This window comes from Triturus cristatus, chromosome 4_1 (genome assembly GCF_964204655.1).
Source record: "Triturus cristatus chromosome 4_1, aTriCri1.1, whole genome shotgun sequence".
In the NCBI taxonomy this organism is placed as follows: Eukaryota; Metazoa; Chordata; class Amphibia; order Caudata; family Salamandridae; genus Triturus; species Triturus cristatus.
The window spans coordinates 918815465-918838162 of record NC_140585.1 but is presented as its reverse complement, the minus strand read 5'-3'; the positions used below and the strand labels follow the sequence as shown (position 1 = coordinate 918838162).

At 43.5% G+C, this 22698-nt stretch overlaps 1 protein-coding gene across 5 annotated transcripts in view; it reads right to left on the bottom strand.

The window, feature by feature from the left end:
• PPP6R2 (protein phosphatase 6 regulatory subunit 2) overlaps positions 1-22698 on the bottom strand; it is a 913508-nt gene that overhangs the window by 617194 nt on the left and 273616 nt on the right. For 4 of the 5 annotated variants that reach the window (XM_085653731.1, XM_085653733.1, XM_085653735.1 and 1 more), the window contains exon 8: positions 1892-2005. In XM_085653731.1, coding sequence (XP_085509857.1) covers positions 1892-2005 — 114 coding nt within the window. The remainder of the gene's footprint in view (positions 1-1891; positions 2006-22698) is intronic. The other variant, XM_085653732.1, reaches the window with a different exon arrangement.

The window sequence follows — 22698 nt, the reverse complement described above, 5'->3', positions numbered from 1 at the left end:
AGATTTTTATTTTATTTGGAATTACCAATCCAAGTCGATCAATAAAAACAAAAAAAACACATACCACAGGGGTGTGGAAGCAAAATGGGGAATGCGAGAAGGTGGGAAAGCAGAACAGGGACATGGGAAGTGGGGGGAAGCGACATGGGGAGCAGAAACAACACAGGAGGGCCAGAGAAGCACATGGTAAGAAAGAAATACGGAGATGTGGGGAGCACACAAACTGCACACTGTCTATACAGACCACAACACCATTGACTGGGTGTGTGATTAATATTCAGGCTTTCTGATGTTGACATTTTTTGATTAAAGAAGGAAATCCCACACCACCCATGGCTGGCATGCTTCATCATCAGGTTCCTCCTCACATCACTCACCTAGTAAGTAAAGTGGGCTACTAATTCCAAGTGAAAGGAGCTTTTGATGGAGTTTCAGGATTGGGAAACTAGAATGAGCTGAAAGATGTGGTTGAGAATGGCAGATTGCGAGGGCAATTGTACAGGAGTGTAATAATGCCTCCTAGTGGACTGGTAATTACTTTAAAAGTGTCCCTAGGGGTTAGATGAAAAGAAAAACGGGGAGTGAAACTTCAACACAGTGTTAGTAGAGCTGAAGCTTTTACTCTTGGGCTCTGCAGGCTACATTGTGTGACCTGAAGAATGTTAGAGAGACTGTGGCATACAGGTTTCGGGTTAAAATGCAATGCTTTATTTAAAACACGTATTAACAATGATAACTGAAGTTGCAATGCTTACATTATTATTGAATGCATGTGAATATGATGGCTGATTCTATTGACTTTAGTGATATGATGGCAGATTCTATTGACTTTAGTGATATAATTCTAACGTGACTGCTTTTTTATTATGAAGACCCCTTGCCAAAGCAAATAGGCTGGCCAGATATAAACTGAGGAGGTGACCCCCTTGACAAAGCCAATACGGCTTTGCCTTAGAGACATTAATGTGATGACCCTTTGACAGAGTAGGTCTTCCTTTTAAAATAAAAACCCCGCTATATTGTGATATTGCATCGGATATAGGTAGGAGGTATTTTGATTATGGGGTTCAGTACCCACCAAGGGTGTATTATGATAGGAGGGTGTCACAAAGGTATTTTCAATCTAAAGGATGTATATATTTCTAGTTTAATGTGTAGTATTTAGTAGTATGGCTGTAATAAATTATGAATGTACTTTCCTTTTTTTAAAGGAAAAGCACTGACGAAACAATATTTTATTGAGTGTTATTGCTAGATGTCAGGGAATTGAGATTGCTTGACCACACCACCTCCCCTAAACAGGCCTTGGACTGCTCCGCTTCGCTACCCCGAGAGAGTCAAGTACTACAATGGAGTACTTGGTTATCATTAAGGAGACAATTGTAGACCTAGTACAAATGTTTTAACTTCGATTAAATTGCAATCATTTAATTATTCTCAGCACTGGACCATAAATGGAATTATTCTACAGGACCAAACCAAGAAAGGAGCATGGCACAATCATTCTCCATCTTCTTAAAAATGATGCTTTAAGCTGGATATACTTAACTAATGTAGTGCAGAGAATTAAAAAGTCTGCAGGACAATCGCTTTATTTATGCATCTTTTCTTGCATTATACACCGGTATGCACAGAATGCACTGCTGGTGATATGATACAATTAACATCACAAAATAAATTCTCATCGTTTTCAAACTCAGGATAGAAAGAAAAAAAAAAATCAAAGCGGTAATGTAAAAACCTGTGTTTAAACACTCCGTTATGAGCAATACGCTACATTGTGGTAAACAATATACACATACACTGCCTAGCACCACAAGGCTCTTATATGAATAAAATGCTACATACAGACAAAAAAAAACATTTCTTAGGAGATGTCAAAGGAACCTACCCTGACCTCCTAGTCTCTAGCAAAGTGAGTAAAATCTGTGTTCCGTTCACAATGCAGTTCTCGGTCCTCTCTCCATCAAACATGTTCCGTAGAAGCTGCTCCACGCACTCCTGCCTGTGAATAAACAAGGAAAGTTTACTTCTGCGTAATAGTAGCTCTCTATTGAGGATTCCTCCCCCCTCATATTCCTAAAATCCTGAATACTTCATTTGCGTGACTATCTTCCCAAACCGACTGGCAGCATTCACAAGCTTAGGGCTGAGTATATGTATTAGAAAATCAGCTCAACCAGAAATGCTTGCGGTTCTTCTCAGATTTCAAACCAAGCGATGGTTGGGGAAAGAATCCTGCCAAATGACAGAAATCACTTCATGAACAAAACACGCATTGGCATAGCCAATAGGTCTCGCCTTTGGGACCTTATAAGTGTTTAGCCATGCAACACTTGATGTTGTTGCACCAAGGATATTGTGCTGGATAACTAAACACTTATAAGGTCCCAAAGGCGAGACCTATTAGCTATGCCAATGCTTGTTTTTAGTCCTATGACGGAGCACAGATTGCAGGTCCTAGTGCAACTGTGCGTTCCCAATTCACCTCAAAATGAATCTCTGCTGATTTTATTGCAATTTTTCTTACTGCAGTCCAGGATAACAAAGAATGTCTGACTAAATGTCCAGCAGCGAGGGTTGTTTCATGTCCATGAAGATCCCAGCGCCCTGTAGTGGAATAAACTGGTGAATAAAAGTGGCGTGCGCGCGACTGGAGTACCCCTTAGTTTTCTGTCTATGGAAGGTGAGCCTACTTGGTAATCTTCCTCTTTGCCAAAAAAATGACATGCGTGTCGCGTGTCTAAAGGAAACTTGGCAAGTCTCAATGCGTTCAGGTGAAACTGCCAAAAAGTGAACAGGAGAGATTTCTGTTGCATTGGCATTCTTGTTGAGTGGTGTACTTGGTATGAAAATCAGAGGATGGAAATTATTTGGAGATGTTTTTTTTCTTCAAACCCAATTCCTTTTTTGCAAATCGGGTATGAAGCAAACATTCACGTTTATTATATACGTTATCTTTGCACAAGTTAATCAAATCCCGCCAAAAATGCATATTGACCAAATGCAAGGGCGGGATAGTGGCGTTAAATGGGGAGCTCGTGAAATAACTATCAAAGCACTGAGATGTAACAAACTTAATTCTGATTTCAATGTTCTTGTACAATTTGTATAACACTGCAGAAAACCTAGCATATCATTTCTGACGTGTAGCAACATATTTCAAACTCACTTTACATAAACAGTGAATATTTTGGAGGTGGTTCGCAAAAATCTGCATTTTCACATGTGAGCATAGTGGCTTGTAATTGGGGTGGGACAGTTTTTTTGTGGGTAATAGTTTTGTGGTAGCTGGATCTATAGATCCCATTTAAAACAGTCTGGTTATTTCAAATGGCCCTCCTGCGAAACCAATTACTGACATACCTTGTGTGTAGTGTCAAAGATTAGATACATTTATTCGGAGGAAAACACGTTTGCTCGTCTACTTGAAAGCAGTGCCAGTGCCTACTTGTTAATTCACCATGCTAGCATAATAAAACAAGCATTGGCCGCGCTGGGTGTAGGCAGTTAGTTCATGTAAGAGTTCTGGGAGGGAGAGTAAGGGGCTAAACAGGGACCCGCTCTATACAGTGCGGTTGTTTACTTGCTAAAGTCGAGCGCGACCAGTTTGGCGCACAGTTGAAGGATGAGAGGGGCAGAGCCTCGTTCAGTGATTAGCAAAGTCACGCTTCGGTTCCTGTCCGGCTGAGGTTCGATGAGAGGTGGTGCGCGCGCGCGTGCGGAAAGAGGGGGGAGAGGAGGAGGAAAGAAGAAAGATGGGCTGGGGATGAAGGCATCCCAGTCACGTGGTCATAAGCCTTTGATTTATGTCCAAATGCTTGCGAGGTTGCAAGGACGCTTTAAGGGTGCCAGCGAGCAATGCGCTTGAGTGATGCGCTTAATGAGGAAGAGATAGGAAAGCCAGACGGCGCTGTGCGTGTAACCGCAAGCTTTAGGCCTCAAGCAAAAGCATGTGGTCGGATTTTTAAAGCCCACTCACTAAATGTCTCGCCAGACCATCACATGCGCTGGCTCAGGCGAGACCTAAAAACACACGATCATAAAAATATCATGAAGACAAAGAGAAGGGCAGTAACCAAACTTTTTGTCCTATGAAGATATTATATTCGTAACATCCACTTTTACATAAAGCTGTCTTGGTTAAAACTTGAGATTGTATGGATTCACACTTAAACAATGCACACATTAAAGCAATTCCCTTTAGCTTTTGATGTGTTTCTAATGAACACTTAAGAGATTGGGTCTGTGGCATCTAGCAGTTTAGAAATCAGCTACATCAGTGAGCCATGTGGATAGCAAAGCTCTCCATCGAGAAAACATGTAAAGAGAAATGTGCACATTTCTGGCCCCGCTTTATGCACAAACATCTTAATTGAAGGGTGTGCAAAATGTGTTATATATATATATATATATATCCGAAGCACTTTTCCCAACTCTTCCCGCTTCCCGTCCGGCAAACAGTGAAGAGAGAGTTACGGACACCAAATTTCTACGTGGCAAGATCAGGTCTTTATTGGAGTAAACAGCTTTCGACGCGTTTCGGATAACACAGTATCCTTGTTCACATATATATATATTTTACCTACCGGCGGTCACCAGTAGGTAGTTATAGTTAGGACCAAGTTTCCATAGGAAGAGCATTTTTTGTTTTGCTTATAGCTTTGGCGTTGTTCGATGAATCTTCATGAAATTTTCCAAACTAATTCTTTGTTCATATCAGCTCCTATGTTGACAGTTCGGGGGTGATTCGTCAAGGGGGGGCCGAGAAAAAAAGGGGGGTCCCAAATCGTGTTTTCTCCATGTTAATTTCCATAGCAAACTTTAGACAAGGCTACAGGTCGAACGGGTGAACGGAATTACCCCAAATTTGGCAGGGAGAAGGGTCTTGGTCTAGAAAGCACGCTTTTGTTTATTCGGTGTAAATCCGTTCAGTAGTTTTGGAGAAATATCGAAATTTACAGATATCGATATTTGGGAATTCTGCCTTCTGATTGGCTGAGGCATTACGAGCACAAGCTTACTGCTTATTGGTTGTGAGTGGTGCGAGCAGTTGCAACTAGGAAGTGTTGGCAGCCATTTTGTGATTCTGTTGAAGCTAGTAAGGGGAAAAAAGGGCGAAAAGAGTAGGAAAGAGGAGGGTAGGAGCGCTGTGAGGTGGCTAGGGTGTGCTATACAGGGAGCGTGAAGCGAAGTATTCACCCCTAGTGGTGTGAAAGTGCTGTTTTGCCCAGAGTGAGAATGTGCTGAGGTGAGGTGCCGGTACACTCGGGGTTGAAACCGTGAGCTGATTGCTGTAAACTGATGTGCTCTGGGCGCTGTAGCATACTGGCCGCTGTAGCATAGCTGTGCAAGTGGTGTTAGGATGGGTTTAGACTATAGCAGGAGAGGGAAGCAAACTACTCACCCCTACCGGTCTGAAGACTCAAATGGAGTGTTTTAGCAAGCAGGAATAAAGAAATTATCGTGAAGAATATAATGCAGAATGTTGCAATACCACAGAAGACAAATGGTGAAATCAGGTGTGTTTAACAAAGTGGCTGTGTGGGATAAAGCGATGGAGCCTGCAAGTTATATAAAAAGTGTCTTTATTTAAGTGCCATAAATGGAACCACTGGTGCAAGAGCTAAGGCATCCAGCTGAGGCAAACTCCAACCGCTTCTGCTGTATTCAAACCTAAGTCAATTCCACATTACATGTTACAGTTCCATGTGACATAAACAATACCTATTAGACACGAAAGACTGTAAATTGTAGAATGAAAATAAAGGTAGGATACGATTACCACACTGTGACAACCAGTTCCTAAACCATGCCGTTTTTTTTTATCTTGATCGCCAGCTCGTGAGCAGAGGCTGAGGATGAGCTAATTTGTGTGAAAGGGCTTCATGGATAACAGGCAGGCAGAGAGACGTGTGTACAAAGAATAGATATGGTTTCAAAATGGATGTCGGGTTTAGGCTAATTTAGCAAGTAAATAGCGTATTTGCATAGGCCATACATCATCCATCCCTGGTTAGTGTGGAGACGTATGGGCCAATAATGAAAACAGAGTTCAAATGCCTAAGCATACTTAGAAAGTTATTATATGAAAATAGTTCAATTGAAGTGTATTAAAAAAATTAATAGGAAAAAGTAAAAAAAAGTTGGAAAAAAATCAATCCAAGAATAAAGTGAATTTCTTACAAGTCTTGGAGATTGCAGTCCGGAAGTTCTTCAGCGGCTTGAGATGCGTAATGTTCCAAGAGGCGATTGTTGCCATCATGTGAGAAAAGCGAATTGAGCCAATTCATATCCTCGAAGGGACAGTAATGTTACTTGAATGTTGGAGCGGCAATTTAAATTGGCAGGCAATCTGCGATGTTGTCAAAGTTCGCACGTTGCAGGAGATCTTTTGCGGCTGTGCAGAAATCCCATTCCGCCAGGATACCTTTTTGGTTTGCATCCGCCACTGCTTCACTGCCCGAACAATCAAGTTCATGGTTTTCAAGATACTCCATTACCTGCTGGATATCGGGAGCGTTTGCTGGGATGTTGGCAAGGCATAAATCCATTCGCCAGTCGATTGGGCAAGTTTTGCAATAAAAAGATGATTGCATGCAGATTGTATTTGTGTAAATAAATGTCATGTTGTAGCTGGCTCCGATAATAGGTAGAGGCAGGCAGCCGAAAAGTTGTTCCATTTTTTCCACGGTATTGATGTAGCTTCGCGTAGAGGCGCATTCTGTCGGACATGCTTGTTACCACAGGGAGCGCAGCCATTTTTAACAAGCTAAAATAGTAGCAGAATGGCTGCAAACAGAGCGAGAATTATGGGCACTGTTGCTGTTATTCCAGAGATGATCGAATGAACGAAGTCTGGTATTAGACTAAAACCAGTTTGAAAGCCTGTGAGAAGGTCGGAGGAGACCGTGTTAAAAAAGCGTGCCAGACCTTAAATGTCAGATGTGTTGAAAATTGTGTAACAATTCAAAGTGTAATGGGAGGTTCGTATTTAAAAGGGAGTGTATTTTACTTGAAGTTTGTGCTATCTGCAGTCGATAAATTACTTTTGGAGAAGTGAGGGACACTTCTGTTTGAAACAAAAGCGCTTTCTGTTTGCTCTGTTTAATAAAATCTGTTTTCAAAGTAGGTATTGAAGGCCAAGTTGAACTTTGGGAGTTACTCTGTGTGGGTGGGAATAGAGATTGCCAGAGGAAGTTATCCGGTTTGAAACAGTAAGGACATACGGTATGCCAGCTCACATTGCGTAGCAGTCCATGTTATTAAGAAGCAGATAACTGCCGTTAGAAAGCTGTGTGAATGTTGGTCTGATTGTAGGAGTTGGCGTGCTTTTAAGAAAGCACGCAAGATTGGGGACTGTAAGCTTAGAAGCGTCGTGCAGTTGGACATTCTTGCATAGTAATGAATGACTGCCATTGTGGTCCCACTTTTCACCTGTGAGAAAAACTTTGGTATCCTCTTTAAGACAGCGATATGTAAATGGGAGAAACCACTGCTCGTAAATAAACGCGCTACCTTATATAATCACATACAACATGTACACCTAGCAGACACAATGACACTACGTACTGTGGGAACCGTGGCTAGCCATGTACACAAACCAAACATAACACCTCTGCTACACAATGCAGAATGCGGGGAGAGATGTGAGCAAAGTATGTGCGAAGGTGGCAAGTGATTCTCGATCATAAAAGTATACAATGCAAAGTGTTGAGAGGATGTGCCGGACAGACTTAAGTATGCAGAGCACAGACATGTACATGTCAACCAACATACACTGATGGTCTATTGAGTGAAGTGGACAGTGGACGCAACCATGATAGTACAGTCAGTAGGGAAGATTACGAAAACATAGCGCGTACGTGCCCCCCCAAAAAAAAGAAATCTCTAGCGTGGTGGGCAGGCTCAGCGTACGCAAGGCTAGGTAAGTGTTAGAATAAAAGGCACGTTTCTCTGGGTGGGGTTCTCTTTCGGAATGGCGGACATGTCTGTCAGGTCTGCGCAGCTTACACCGCCACGAGGCTGACGCCGTGAGTGAAGGTGGCTGCGGGAATAATGCTCTCAGCCTGCTGGTACCGTCATGGCCGCTGCGACACAGTTCACCTTTCGACACCGCCGTATGTAAAAGAGGGCCCACCACGTGCAGGCGGAAGCTCCTGGGCCGAGGTCTGCGAGCTGGGAAGGCTCCTGAGATCAACGCTGGCTACTGCGACACAGGCAGACAGCGTCCAGCCTGAGGCCCAGCACCGTGGAGTGCTCGGTATACTACTAACACAGTAGTCCAACAGGTACCAACAGTGAAACGGGGTCTTGATCCCACAATGGACGATGTTAGAACTGTATCTGAGAGTGGAGATGAAGGTAGTCCCTTCAACCAGGTGCAACCAACTCTAGGTCCCAACAGTGGAACGGTGTCTTGATCCCAAAATGGACGATGTCCGATATTACCTGCTGCTTGCTTTTCACAGAACTCCCTCCGTTGACGTGCATCAGACTCTGTGCTTCCATAGCTAACTGCTGCACATGACTATTGGGCTTGGCTGACTGCAGTCGGTGGAGTACACCGTGGTACAGCAGGTCGGAACAGTGAAACAGGGTCTTGATTCTGTGATTGAGGATGTCAGAAGTTAAAGTTTTTGATGATTTGTGCGTACCCCCTCCGATCAGGTGCAACCAACTCCGTGCTTTCGAATACAATGGCACGTGGCTGTGAGGCGTTAATGACCACTGCCTCTGGCCTACACTGCGGTCAGCAGGGCTCACAATTCAGATAGAGTGGTGATTGTTTAATTACAGAATCCAGTAGCAACTAACTACAACGTCTATTGAAATATACACAATAGCCTTTTAGTATACCTGCTTGAAGAAGTTTAAGATAACGTATAGGTCTAGTACAATGACCAAATTCTTCTTCGTAGTGGTAAAGAACACTGAATAACAGTGTATACAGTGTTTTGATTTATTTATTGCAGAGTTTTGTGCAATTTATGTTGTTGTATTTTGTGAAGAGGAAGTGAGAAAAAGTATTCATGGAAGACTGTGCTCACTACTGCCTTCAATTTACACTGCAGACAGCAGTGTTCACAATTCAGAGCGAGTCGCTATTGTAGAGGACGCAGTCCTGTAGGCAAAAGACATTGCTCCAGTGCACTATGTCCGCACCACTCATACGCATCATCACAGGGTCCGCACATGGTTTTTGTTGCCTCACGTACGGCAAACAGGACAGCTCAAGTCAACGCCACGTGGCTGTGGGCCCTTGCTGACAGCAGTGTTTACAATTCAGATCGAGTCGCTATTGCAGATGATGTAGTGTTGTAGGCAACAGACATTGCTCCTAGTACGGCCCGCCCGCAGCACGCATCATCACTGGCTGTGCACATGCTGAATGCTTTTGATGTGGCTATCTGAGTGCACTAGACCTGATGGACCCTTTATGATACAATCTTTTTGTGTATTATTTCAGATCTACTGCCTGTATCTCAGTATACCACAAGTTATGGTTCTTTTACGATAGAATCTTTTCTGTATTATTTCACATCTAGGTGTCCCTACCTTACTGCAGCACAAACTATTGACCCTTTTATTATTGAATCTCTGTGTGTGATCCAATGATTACTGTTGTAGTCGGCGCTGGTCCTATGTTCAAACTCCACAACTTATGATTTTAAATATCAAAATATTGTTTTTTTTTGAGTTTTCAGGTTTATTGTCTTTAATTGTGTGTAATATATGTTGTATACATGTTTCTTATTTATGTCATGGTTGTACAGTGTTTATGATTAATCACAATTGTGCTTCAACATTTTGATGTTAATTGTATTATATGTATCATTATACAGTCTGAAAAATGTCTATGTATATGTTCTTTGAGGTTGTTGAAAAAATGATAAAAAATGAAAAAATGAACTAATAAATGAAATAATATAGTTTTATACACCGTTGACTGTGGGTACTACTCTATTTCATGGACATATTGCCTTCCACTTAAATAGATCAGTGTAGGAAGTTTTGTTTTTTGAATAGTTTTTTTCCCTGATTCCTTCCTCACTTATTAATATATTCAGGGTCCCTCTGCTATAACCTATTTATTTCAGATCTACTGCCTGTATCTCAGTATACCACAAGTTATGGTTCTTTTACGATAGAATCTTTTCTGTATTATTTCACATCTAGGTGTCCCTACCTTACTGCAGCACAAACTATTGACCCTTTTATTATTGAATCTCTGTGTGTGATCCAATGATTACTGTTGTAGTTGATGCTAGCAACAACCATTCCCTGAGGGCTGGTTTACACTCACCCCACACGCATTCAGCACAGACGTCACTGGATATGTGACCCTGGTAATAAAAAGGAGTCGAGCGCACGTGCCCGTACCCACTTCCACCATCTATCTGTGTACGTGTGTTCATTATCTATGCCTGATACTGCCCCTGGGCCGTACCACATTACATTGGGCTGTGGACAGTGTATGCAACCATGTTACCCTCTGGCAGTGGGGAAAAATTCTGTTATGTAGCTTTTAGATGCATGGCTATCACAGGTGGAAGGCTACTTTTTTGAATATTGATGAAGATGATGGTTGCATGTTGTGTGTAGTGTCCGATATGTGTACATAGCAAAAGGTTTTCAAAAAAGCTCTGTAAGCAGAAGAGGAGTCTCATCAAACGCTGTAGAGAGAATGACTAAAATGGGTGGGGTCCTCCAACTGTTACAATGGGAAATGTTATGAATCAATCAAATGCTTTTCTTTAGGGTCACATGGCAATCGCGCACCGAGCGTGCAAGGAGGCCACACCCGACGCGATTGAGAAAATATATTTACCATAATATAAGTTTATTACAGTTAGAAATATATAAATGTTTAAAATATTTTAGATTATCGCTTGTTCTCATATACACTTAAAACTGATTTAGATATAGTTTTGAGACAACAAAAAAAATGAGGGAATTGCGTTCCCGGTGTGACACCATACGTCTATGACGTAACACAGGGCCTGGCAGCGTGCACTTGTCACATACGCAACGAGCAGCGGGCGTGACCCCATACGTACATAATGTAAGGCGTGGCTTGGTACTGCGTACCCGTCGCATACCAAAGTAGCAGCTGGCGCGACCACATACGTATACGTTACGCGGGAAGCGGTGCCACGAACCCGTTGGATACGAAATGCGCATCCTTTACGAGTTTAGCAATATGGCGGATAGGATTCGCGTGCTGATGGAGCTTGGTACACTACAGGTACGGGACTTCAGTTTTCTCAACAAAAAAAAGATATATACTTTTTTTTTAAAGATATAAAACATTACATATTTTTCAAATAAAAAAAAAGGATAATAGAGGTCCAAATTATTACAAAAAATATAGAAAAATATAGGTTTTATAAATATTAAAATATGAAATTTACATTTAAAAAACCTTTGAAATTCACTGAAAAAAGCATAGGTTTTACAGACGTTATGGTTAGGAATTAGCATTTAAAAAACCTTAGAAATTCACTGAAAAAAACATAGGTTTCAGGGACGTTACAGTTAGTTGGATATTTGACTCGTATAAAACCAGAGAAATTCACCAGTTATAGTTAGTTGAGCTAACTAACTCGCGCGCCCGCAATGCACTGGTGATGACGTCACATATTACATCACTCATGACATGGTCAGTGACATCACTGATGACATCTCAAATGACATGGGGGTAAAAATGCTACCCCTGAATCTTATAACTGCTGACATTGTTGTCATATCAAAACCTCAGCCACCGGATTACTGTGAATCACATCGTATAATCTCCCTTCTCAACACTGAGGTCCAGGTGTGGGCCAAGGCCCTTGCTAATCGGCTGATCAAGGTCATTACCACTCTGGCCCACTCGGACCAGTTTGGCTTTACGCCAGGGTGGGCCATGCAACATAATAGATGGGTGTGCAACGCAATAGTGACGTCTAAGCAGACACCCTTTTGCTGTGGAGTGCCTCAGGGATCCTCCCTGAGCCCCACCTTATTTAACGTATACACCTGCTCCCTGGCAGAAGCAGTGCTACCCTTTGGAATACACATAGCCACCTATGCAGATGACACGTAATTGGTGATTGGGCTCAATAGAGCGGAAAGCTCCTCTCTCTGCCTGCGCTCTTGCTTGGAAGAAATCGCGAGCTGGATGAACGACTCCTTTCTTAAATTGAATGGGGGAAAGAGCGAAATCATCATACTGGGCAATCGTTCTCCCCTCGACCTAAAGGCAATATGGCCAACCTCACTTGGCTCAGCCCCCATCCCCATGACCCAGCTAAAGAGTCTGGGTGTATGGATCGACCAAGACCTCACATTTAAAACTCAGGCACGAAAGACTGCCGCCTCATGCTATGGTGTCCTTAAAATGATTCAGATGGTTCTTCCTCTTCTTCCTTTTCAGGCAAGGAAAATTATGGTCCTGGCCCTTGTCTTGTCCCGGCTGGACTATGCGAACGCTCTGTATCTGGGTGCCCCTGTTGCCACCCTTTCCAAGCTACAGACCATCCAAAACTGGGCAGCAAGAATCTTGCTGGGCATCCCTAAACATCATTCAGCCAAACCTGCCCTGAAATCACTCCATTGGCTGCCAGTCCAGGAGAGAGTTAAGTTCAAGTTCCTATGTATTATCCATAGATCTTTACTCAGAACAGGCCCCCCATTCTTCATAGCATTATCCAGTCTTATCAACCCAATAGAAGCCTTTGCTCCAAAACCATGAACCTGGCCATTATCCCTAGGATCAGGAAGGCCAGAAGTGGGGGCCAGCAATTCTCTTTTAATGCGGCCAGATTGTGGAATTCCCCCCCTCCCCCCCCACTTGCGAGCAGAACCCAACCACCTTTCCTTTCGCAGATCCCTAAAAACATTGCTTTTTCCCTAAATGGGTGAACCCTCCATTGCCGCTACTGGTAGCGCTGGGATGCCTCCGGGTATCCATGCGCTATACAAATGTTATTTCAATTCAATTCAATAGCATTGTCCAAACACCACCATGAAGACAGAGCTCTGCTACAAGGAGACTTCCGTAAAGCTTTCAATTTGTCGGGTGGCCGTTTCTGTTCTCTCTCCTGGCTAAAATGAATTTCAGACCCCGATACATTAGTTACATGAAGCTCCTCTATATAGAGCTGTTTGCCCAAGTGAGGGGGTGGGGGGACCACTTCCCTGCCTTTTCGGATTGAGCGTGGTACACGTCAGGGGTGCCCCTCTCACCACTCCTCTTCACCTTGGTAATTGAGCCCCTAGCTGACTGGATATACTCATTTTCCTAACAGACCTCCAAACCACTGGGCTGCGCACTCTGTGGATGTTGGAAATATTTGGAGACTTCTCAGGACTCTGAGTATATCTTGGCAAGTACTTGGTATACGTGGTCGGTGGGGGAGCACCGGTGCTGTTGGGAGCTCAGGGTTCTCCGCCACTAATTCAGATACCTGGTTGTGCACATCAACACGGACCAGGCCTGCGCCTGGGTCCAGACGTTCTGGGCGGTGTTACCTCTCGCCTCTCTGGGGAGATCAGCTATATTCAAAATGGTAGCATTACCGTATTGGTTATATCGACTTCAGAATTTCCTGTTTCCTGTCCCTGCATCCCTATTCTCAACTATCGACTCACTCCTGCGTGGATTCCTGTGGAATAATGATCCACCCCAGATCGCCGTCTCTAAGTGCTGTAAATCATCCTACGACAGAGGCATAGCCACTCCAAATGTACGGTCCTATGATAGGGCGGCCAGCTGACCGTCCTAAACTACTGGTGGTTGCTGTATTGAGGGGGGGGGGGGGGGGGGGGGGGGGAAGACGATTCCCCCGGGGCTTCCCTTGGCCACCGGAGTGGCCACTGCGGTCTGGAAAGATGCCAAGATGTCTATGGGATGGAAGGAGCGGCTCACCTTCAAAACTCCTCTCTGGGAAGGCACAGTCCTGCGTCACTCAGCTGGGTTGCAGGGGTTTCAGCGCTGGGACCTTATTGGCATCATCATGAGCGACAGGCAAGGGGAATTCACTTAAGACTTTTGCTGGCTTACAAGAGGAGTTTAAGCTCCACCAGACTATTCTACAAGTACTTACAGATCTGCAACGCTATTTCACTATACATATCACACTTCGAAGGGATCCCAGAATTTAGCCCATTAGGAGATAAAATACTTCTGCCATATATCCCACACCACCAGATCTCTGTCATATACTTGTCCCTAGTCATTAATACTCCGGAACTTTTGAGCCCCTGCAGGAGACGAGGGCTCGTGACTTGGGCCTCCTGGTGGATGAAACCTGGAAAGAGGCACTGCCCTCTCCTTGAGAGGGGGCAATAGACTAGCAGTACCACCTCATACAGTTGCATTACCTACTCAGAGTTTAATACATGAGGGCAAGGCTGTGGAGTAGGGGGCTGATTAAGTCTGCCACCTGCTTACGTTGTCAGACCAAGACGGGAGACTTTCAACGCATGGTCTGGGGTTGTGCTGTCCTGGCCCCTTCTGGGCGGGGGTTTTCAATTGTTGCGATAGTATTGGAGCCAACACTGCTGAGGATCCCAAAGTGTGCCTTGCTGCATATCTTCGATGAGATGCATGGGAACAGGTATCGGAGGGCGCTACTGTGGCTGGGCCTGGTCATAGCCAAACGAAATATTGCGAAGGCATGAAAGGATGCCCTTGCCCCTTTACTGGAGCGGTGAAAATGCGGACTTGACCATAGTCACGGATTGGAACGCCCTATCTGTATAGCATGGGGTTGCCCCCAGAAATGCTATAAAATCTGTGAGGGATGGGTGTCCTACCATGGAATACACCTGGAGGCTGTGTCCCAGACAAAGGGAGTCTAAGGCCGGAATCAGAACATTCACAGCATGAGTAGATTACAGAGAGGATGGGGGTGAGTGAGACGTGGTGCATCCAAAAAAGTGCTCACGAAGGGCTGTGGTGCTACCAGTTGGTGGATTGTTACTGGTTTTGCCATTATTATTTGCAACTCCATATACTGTTACTGCCAGCCGCAATTTATACACAGTAAATGACCTGTTCACACGGTGATGTCACAGCTCATACTCCTAACATAGTTGTCATATATTTAAGACAATCTATTGAGTCAGTAGTTACACCATCTGTACTCCTATAGGAACGGATCACCAACAAAGAAAGAGAAAGAAATTACTGAAAATTAGAGGCTATCTTTGTAACCAGTGACCTGTGTCTCTAAAAACCTTAATGTGGTGAAGATGATGTGAAAATGGAGTGGTGGTGCCTCACGGTAGCAACACCAGGGAGGGTAAAGCAGGAAGGTACTCGCCTGCTACCTCAAGGTCTCATCATCAGCTACCACCGCTCCGAAAGGAAAATGTGAAGAAGAGAAGAGATGGGTAAAGACCCAAAAAGACAAGGTGCTAGGGTGTGAGATGAAGAATAACTGTGCAATAATTCGTGCACCAGATACAGCCCCACAATTAGGACCTGGGGATCAAGAAGTCACTCCCCATATCCCTATATATAAACTGAGCTAGATCACACTTGCTATCAACTTTTATTCTGTGCTGTGTGTCTGCTCATTTAAAACGCCGACATGTTTCATTGCCACTGGATAAACTCACTGCAATTTCTTCAGGGCATGGGTTTTATCGCTCCACCCTGCACCAACACTTGTCTATTAAAAACAATTCTAATAGAGACACATGGAAAGATAGACAAACAACACATAACAAAGTTAGTTGGCATCTAGTCACAAAGAGCATGATACAGTATGTGAGACTGCCCTTACTGATTTTTATCTTAAAATTTACCGGGATGTAGCCCATCATGGGCATACCTTTACCCTCGAGCACTTGTGTGTCTGTACAATCACTCCTTCAAAGGCTCTTCCAGTCACTTCCTATCATGAATCTGTAATGCATAACAGAATATCATGAGACCATGGGTGATGCAAAATCCACAGTTTCCCAAACCTGTATTCTCCCTTTGTGACCTTAATCTTGAATGACGATACACATACTGACATTTATTAGGTATATCTACCCCTCTATGGCACATACTCTCACTATGGCTTTTACAAGTGGTAAAATGGGGAATATCCCTATGCTGTGTTGTGACTATCTTAAAACCAGTACCCGTCTAGTTTCTTGCCCTCTTGTAGCATATACTCTCAATATTGCATTGATAGGTAACAGATGGGAACTCTCCTGTTACTTAGCGGGTCTAATGTTTATCAATATTCATTAGAAAAGCCTCACGCTCATCGTGCCTGTTTTCGAAGCAAACCGCCCAAAGTAGACTCACCGTGACAGAGTCCGTGTCCGGTATTAACTCAGCACCGTGTCTACCCGGCTGTTCACTATCGTGAGTATAAACGTGCTGACGCTCGGCACGTGACCGCGCCCAGTCGTCCCCGCCTTCCCTGGGGGCGTCAATCGGCACGTCCTGTTGCCATCGTCGCCATGATTGAATGGTGGGGTTGTCAGTAGAATATTAGTTTTTTAGGATTATTTACACAGACAGAGGCTGTTTTCATAGCGATATTGGCATCAGTAGTTGAATTATCTATCTGTGCCAATTGTGTATGCTTAATCATACGCTTCACGACATTTTGAAATATTTTAAAGAGCCACATGGTCTATATGCAACAATGTACAGCCCTATTTAAATTCCAATGGTCACAATTTGCAGCGCTGTAGCTCGATGTATATAAACAGCTTTTTATCGAGATTCAACAACAAACATCAAAGCCCTTACTGGGAGCCTGGGTTTCTGTTCAATGTCTGATAACTTTATTGATCCCAGGGTGTGCACTCTAGGTAAGGCTGTGTATAGAGTGCAGTTTACAACAAGGGGCGTTTTTAATGTTAGGCAAAAGAACAGAGCAACCCTGTTCATTCTTAACCACTCCTCTCATATGAGGACTGCAATAAGAAATACAGAGAACACGGTGAGACAGAAGGTTGTATCAAAAACTGTTCGATAATAGTTTTATTTTCCCTTTATATATCCAACTTTCTCAGATTCATTAGAGAGTTAGGTATACACATTCATGAAAAATCCTCGTGGATGAATGGATTATATATTAACCTTATTCCATTCAATAAGATCGTTCAGTCCAGACTGATCTACACCCTCCTGATAAATCCACCGAGCTTCCCTGGTGCTCAATCTTGTTTCCACATTACATTGGTCCCCCATCACCCTCTCAAGGACCACCCAACGAACATCCTTAGGGGCGTGTTTATGAGTTTGAAAATGCTGCACCAATCTGGTACTAAGTTTCCCTGCATGTAATGTGCTGAGATGCTCTTGTATCCTTATTTTGACCTTCCTGGTGGGTAGGCCAATATAGTGTAAACCACACGGGCATGTCAATCTGTAAATAACGTTGGTTGTATTACAGTTGCTAAATTTATTTAGAAACCAGGTTTTTTATTAGCAAGAGTGACACTTTTTGTGGGAGATGTAAATACACATACAGAGCAACTCCCGCATGGGTAGTGTCCCTGCAGGACATTGGTCTCACGTGGTTCTTGTTTGGGTCTAGTATGTACCAAACGATCGCGGATGTTGGCTGATCGTTTGAACGCAAACCGAGGCTGAGGCATTTGCATATTGGGGGTGTTTAGCAGGTGCCAGTGCCTCGGGTTGATGTGTCCGATTTTCGTGGAGAGTGGACCAAAGGTGGTAACCACAGGGATACAGTCACCATTCTTCTTAGGTGTCTTTTCCAGAAGAGCGGCACGTGGCGTGTTATATGCCCGTTTTCTCGCCTGTTTGAGAACCTTCTTAGGATAAGCTCGATTCTCCAACTTACTAGCTAGTACACTTGCCTGTTCCGAGTATTTTTGTAGGGAAGAGCAGTTGCGGCGATGTCGTTAAAAACTTCCCTACGGGCAGATTATCTCGAAGGGCTCTAGGGTGGTATGATCTGTAGTGCAATAAAGAATTTTTGTCCGTTGGTTTTTGATGCACTTTAGTCACTAGCCCATAATGTTCTGCCTGAATGTCAAGATCAAGATATACCGCAGATGTTCTATTCACAGACCACGTAAACTTTAGACAGCCGTCTAAACCATTTAGCCATATAAGAAACTCGTAAAGTCTCTCTTCCGTGCCTGACCATATGCACAGCACATCATCTATGTATGTCTTCCAGAGGACAATGTTCCTCTGGAAGAGATTGGTGTCAGAATGAATGTGATGCCTCGAACTGGCCAACATAAATGCAGGCCAGACTGGGAGCAAAGGTTGCCCCCATCGAAGTGCCAGACACCTGCAGGTATATCTGGTCCTTGAAAGAAAAAAAGTTTTGGGTCAAAGCGATCTCTATGCATTGCAGGACAAAAGTCTGAGGGGTGTCGTAAAACCACTCGCAATCCCCCAGGGCACGTGCTGCTGCCACCAGTGTCGCTTCCTGGGGAATGCTTGTGTACAACGATTCTATGTCTATAGTGACTAAGAATTGATTAAGAGGATCGTATGTTACATCCTCTAAAAATCTCAGTACATCTGTAGTATCTTGGACGTAGGAGGGTTGGGTGATGACACATTCCCTCAGAAAAAAATCCGCTAACTGCGATAGGGGTTCCAACAGGGACTGGATGCCCGACACGATCGGGCGTCCCGGAGGGGGTCGTTGTACTTTGTGGATTTTGGGTACTATATAAAATGCCGGAACTCTCGGTTTCATGTTAATCAGAAATTCGGCTTTTTTATATGTCAACCATTTTTTCTCCTTTGCTTCTGTCACCAGTTTAATAATGGTCGCCTGTAGTTCTTTAGTAGGATCCCTCACCAAAGGTCTGTAATTACAACGATTTCCCAAGAGCCTGGCAACTTCAGTGTCGTAATCCTGGGTGTCCATCACCACCACCGCCCCGCCCTTATCGGCCGGTTTGATGGTGATGGCTGGATTACTTTGTATAGTTTTTAATGCTTGCCAGTCTCTATGACTCATGTTACTGTACACAGCAGTCTGCGTATTCCGTTCCAACTCTAGAATGTCTTGAAGTACCTTCTGTTCAAAAACCTGTATCTCATGGCCCACTGAACTGTTAGGGGGACAAAACTGTGATGGACAGCGCAAATTGGTCGAAAAAAATTGATGTGATATCCTGTTCCTTACCTTCAAAAAACTTCTTTAATTTGATCTTTCTCAAGAGGCCATATAGTTCACCCCGGAGTTTAAACCCATCATGGTGGGGAGTGGGTACAAACCCGAGCCCCTTGTTAAGCACTTCAAGTTCATCATCTGTAAGTTGGTGTTTGGAGATATTGACCACTATGTTATTATCGCTCGCAGTTATAGGGGTGTTCTGCCTCTGCTGCGTGTGATCCTCGGGGAGAATGTCTGCCAAGTTGAGTTCAAATTTTGGCGGGCCCTCCCCCGACCCGTGACTGACCCCTCTTTGATCTACAGGGTGTTGAGTTTGTTGTCCTAAAAAAACCCTGAACATAGCTCCCAAATCTTCATTAGTTCTATCCTGGGGATTAAATCTCACTCTCTGATTAGAAGTTGACAGTTGGGCAGCATATTCCTCAACCTCACTACTCGTTTTCTCAAATGTCCAGTTGTTGGGAGTTCTTCTACCCTGTCGGCGCCCACCTCTCCCACCTGTTGGAAAAAATGGCTGTGGTTGAGTCTGTTGATAGTATTGGTCTTCTACATATGGAAAAGCCCATTCGTGACTGAATCTATCTAGATTTCTCCTGAGTCCTTTGATCTTTTGGTTAACCATGTATGTCTGGTATTCACCAAAATCATTTTGGCCTCCAGGCCCAGAATTGCTATTAACCTGGAAGATATTAATGACTGCTGGCTGTTTACTTTTGATGTGTGCTTTGTTGTCAAAAACCGTATAAAAAGTTCTGGGGAAAAAAACAAAAAGAATATGATGTTCCATGGGGTATGCTGCCAAGAAAAGATAACCTACATTGACAACTGGGGAGGAGGGAGAGTTGTTAAGGACTTCAGTGAGAATATCTATGATGCAGAACTAAAAAAAAGTAACATTTTCTTCTGCACTGTAGGATTCTCTCAGGTAATCAAACGTAGAATAGAGCAGCAAGCTTTTATCCACTGCATGGTTGTCAATATAAGTTAAAATAAAAAAAACTTCTAATTAAGGCATACAGCATAGGTGTGGTGAACTTTGGTTTAGCTAATTAAATACAATTAAATACATTACATAGTTTCCCTGACCTACCAATGTGTCCGCTCGAAAATCTTCATCAAGATACTAATGTCTAGTGATGATATAAATAGATCTCCAAGTGGACGCCTTACAGATTTCAGGAAGGGGAACATTCCCGACTCAAGCAGCAGAGGCCACATTTCCACTAGCAGAGTGTAGTTTGCATCGACAGGGCAGAGATGGGTTCGCTAGCTGGTTACAAGATCTAATGAATGTAAAGTTCTCTATCCTGGAGATGAAGGATTGAGGAAAAATATGGGAAGAGAAATTGCTAGATTAACATGAAACCTTGGACAGAAAAGAAGGATATGCCCTTAAAACTGCCCTGTTGTGATGGCAAATTAAGTAGGGCTCAATAGCGGATAAAGCTTGCAAGTCACCAACCCTACTTGGTCGATGTAATAACTACGAAAGCAACTTTCCACAAAAGATACTGCAATTATGCCTTACAAATGGCTTGAGGGGAGGAGCCATGAGTTTAGAAAAAATAGATTTGACTCTCATGGGGGAGCAGGCCTTTTGACTGGAGGATAGGTTCTCTTTTTTAATTCTTCCAAAAAGACTTTTATCCCTGGGGGATTGTGAAGAACAACTTGATTTGGGTCTTTGTGTTAAGCCCAGATGAAGCTAGATGAACTTTGATAGAAGAGAATTCAAGCTTCGACTCTGCTAAATGCATCAGGCAAAGAATAACATTATTTTAGAATGAGAGTGGGTCAGGATTATTATTAAGACACCAAGTCTTTCCACTTAAGAGTATACAAGCTCCTGGTAGATAGTCTTTTTGCAACCTTAAGAATCGTAAAACAGTCTGGTGGTAGATATAGTTCTCTGTTCTATATGACCCCAAAAGCCATCTTGCCAAATACAAGGATTGTACATTGGGTTCGAGGATCTTTCCTACCTCATCATGAAAAATAGATTCTGGTTGAATAACAGTCTCTTTTGGGGTTTGAGCGACAGGTGAAGTAGCTTTAAAAAATACCCCTGCCTCTGCCACTCTAGAGCTATGAGGATCATAGTCTTGGTGAATTGTTTGAACTTCATTGTGACTGATGGTAATAGAGGTATCCGTGGAAAACAGTACACCAATCTGTCCGACCAAGTCATCAAAACAGCACTGCCCATTGCGTGAGTCCTACATTCTGAATCTATGGCTTTGGCATTTTGAGTTTTGTCCGGTAGCAAATCATGCTATTTCCGGAAAATCTCAGTCTTGAAAGCCACTACAAGATGTCATCGTCAAGCTCGCACTCATACTTTTTCGTAGAAGCTTATGTTGAGTAGGTCTGCTTGACGATTTAGCAAATCTGGCAGATGCATTGCTTGTAGAGTTTGATTTCTCGAGAACAGCCAATGCCAAATCACTTGGGCTTCCAACAACAGATTTCTTCACCTTGTTCCTGTAGGAAGATGGCTCTGTATATACTATACCAAAATGAGGTATAGTTTGCTCAGAGTCCAGTGGAACCCCAAAGGTAGGCAGAGGTAAAAGTAGATAGCATCTTACTCTCTATTTGTGGTAGTGTGAGGAGCAGTAAGGCTTTATCAGAGGGTAGTGTTAAGCATTTATTGTACAAATTCAGGCAAGTAATGAAGTCACACATTTAAAGACTGAACTCAGACCAACTTGTTTAGTATAAAAATATTATTTCTAGAACCAAGCCAGGCCTGGTGCAGGTAAGTGAAATAATACTTTGAAAAACGTATGCAATTAATTACAGTTGAATGCAGGTTCAAATGCAGTTGGTTGTTTTGCAGGTAAGTCAATAATCAGAATTACTTTTTAGTTACTTTGAAAATTACAATGCTAGTTACTTCTTGGATTACTTTTAAAGTTACTTTTGCTAATCAGTGTGATATGCCTAGATATCACACTGAGACATTTCCAAGATAAAAGGTAAGTAATTCACTTTTGGTACTTTGCAGTTTTTCAAATTTTCATATAAACCAACTCCACACTTTTTTCAAAGAAAAGCACTCAATGCAATCCTATGGGAGGAAATGGATTGATTGGTTTACAGGTAAGTACTTATTTGTGGGAGTTGGTATTCTGGGGTTAGAACCAGGGTTCCCCCTAGGGTCGGGGATGCACTCTCAGGACACCCCCACTGGCACTAGGGCAGCCAGGTGCTGAGGCCCAATGTTATCCAAAGGGGATAGGGGGCCTCCGGTTGGTGGCTGCTCACAAGCAAGCCACAAGGTTGTGGGAGCCAAGCGCCTGAACTTAAGCTCAGGGCAAAGGGGGGATCCGATTTAGCACACAAGGTGCACCCACAGCGGTGCAGGGGCGGCCAGGTGCAGGGTGCTGTTTCGGCATCAGGTGCCCTGTTGTTTCAATGGGAGTTGCTGGTTTGGGATTTTGGCCGCAAGCTCGGTCCAGGAAGACTTCCAGGAGGAACAAACAGCTGGGAAGGTAAGTTTGAGGGCTCAGGGACGTAGGTGCACCTTAGGTTCTCTTCTCCAGGGTGCAGGGCGGCTGGATGCAAGGGTGTCTGATGAGATCAGATT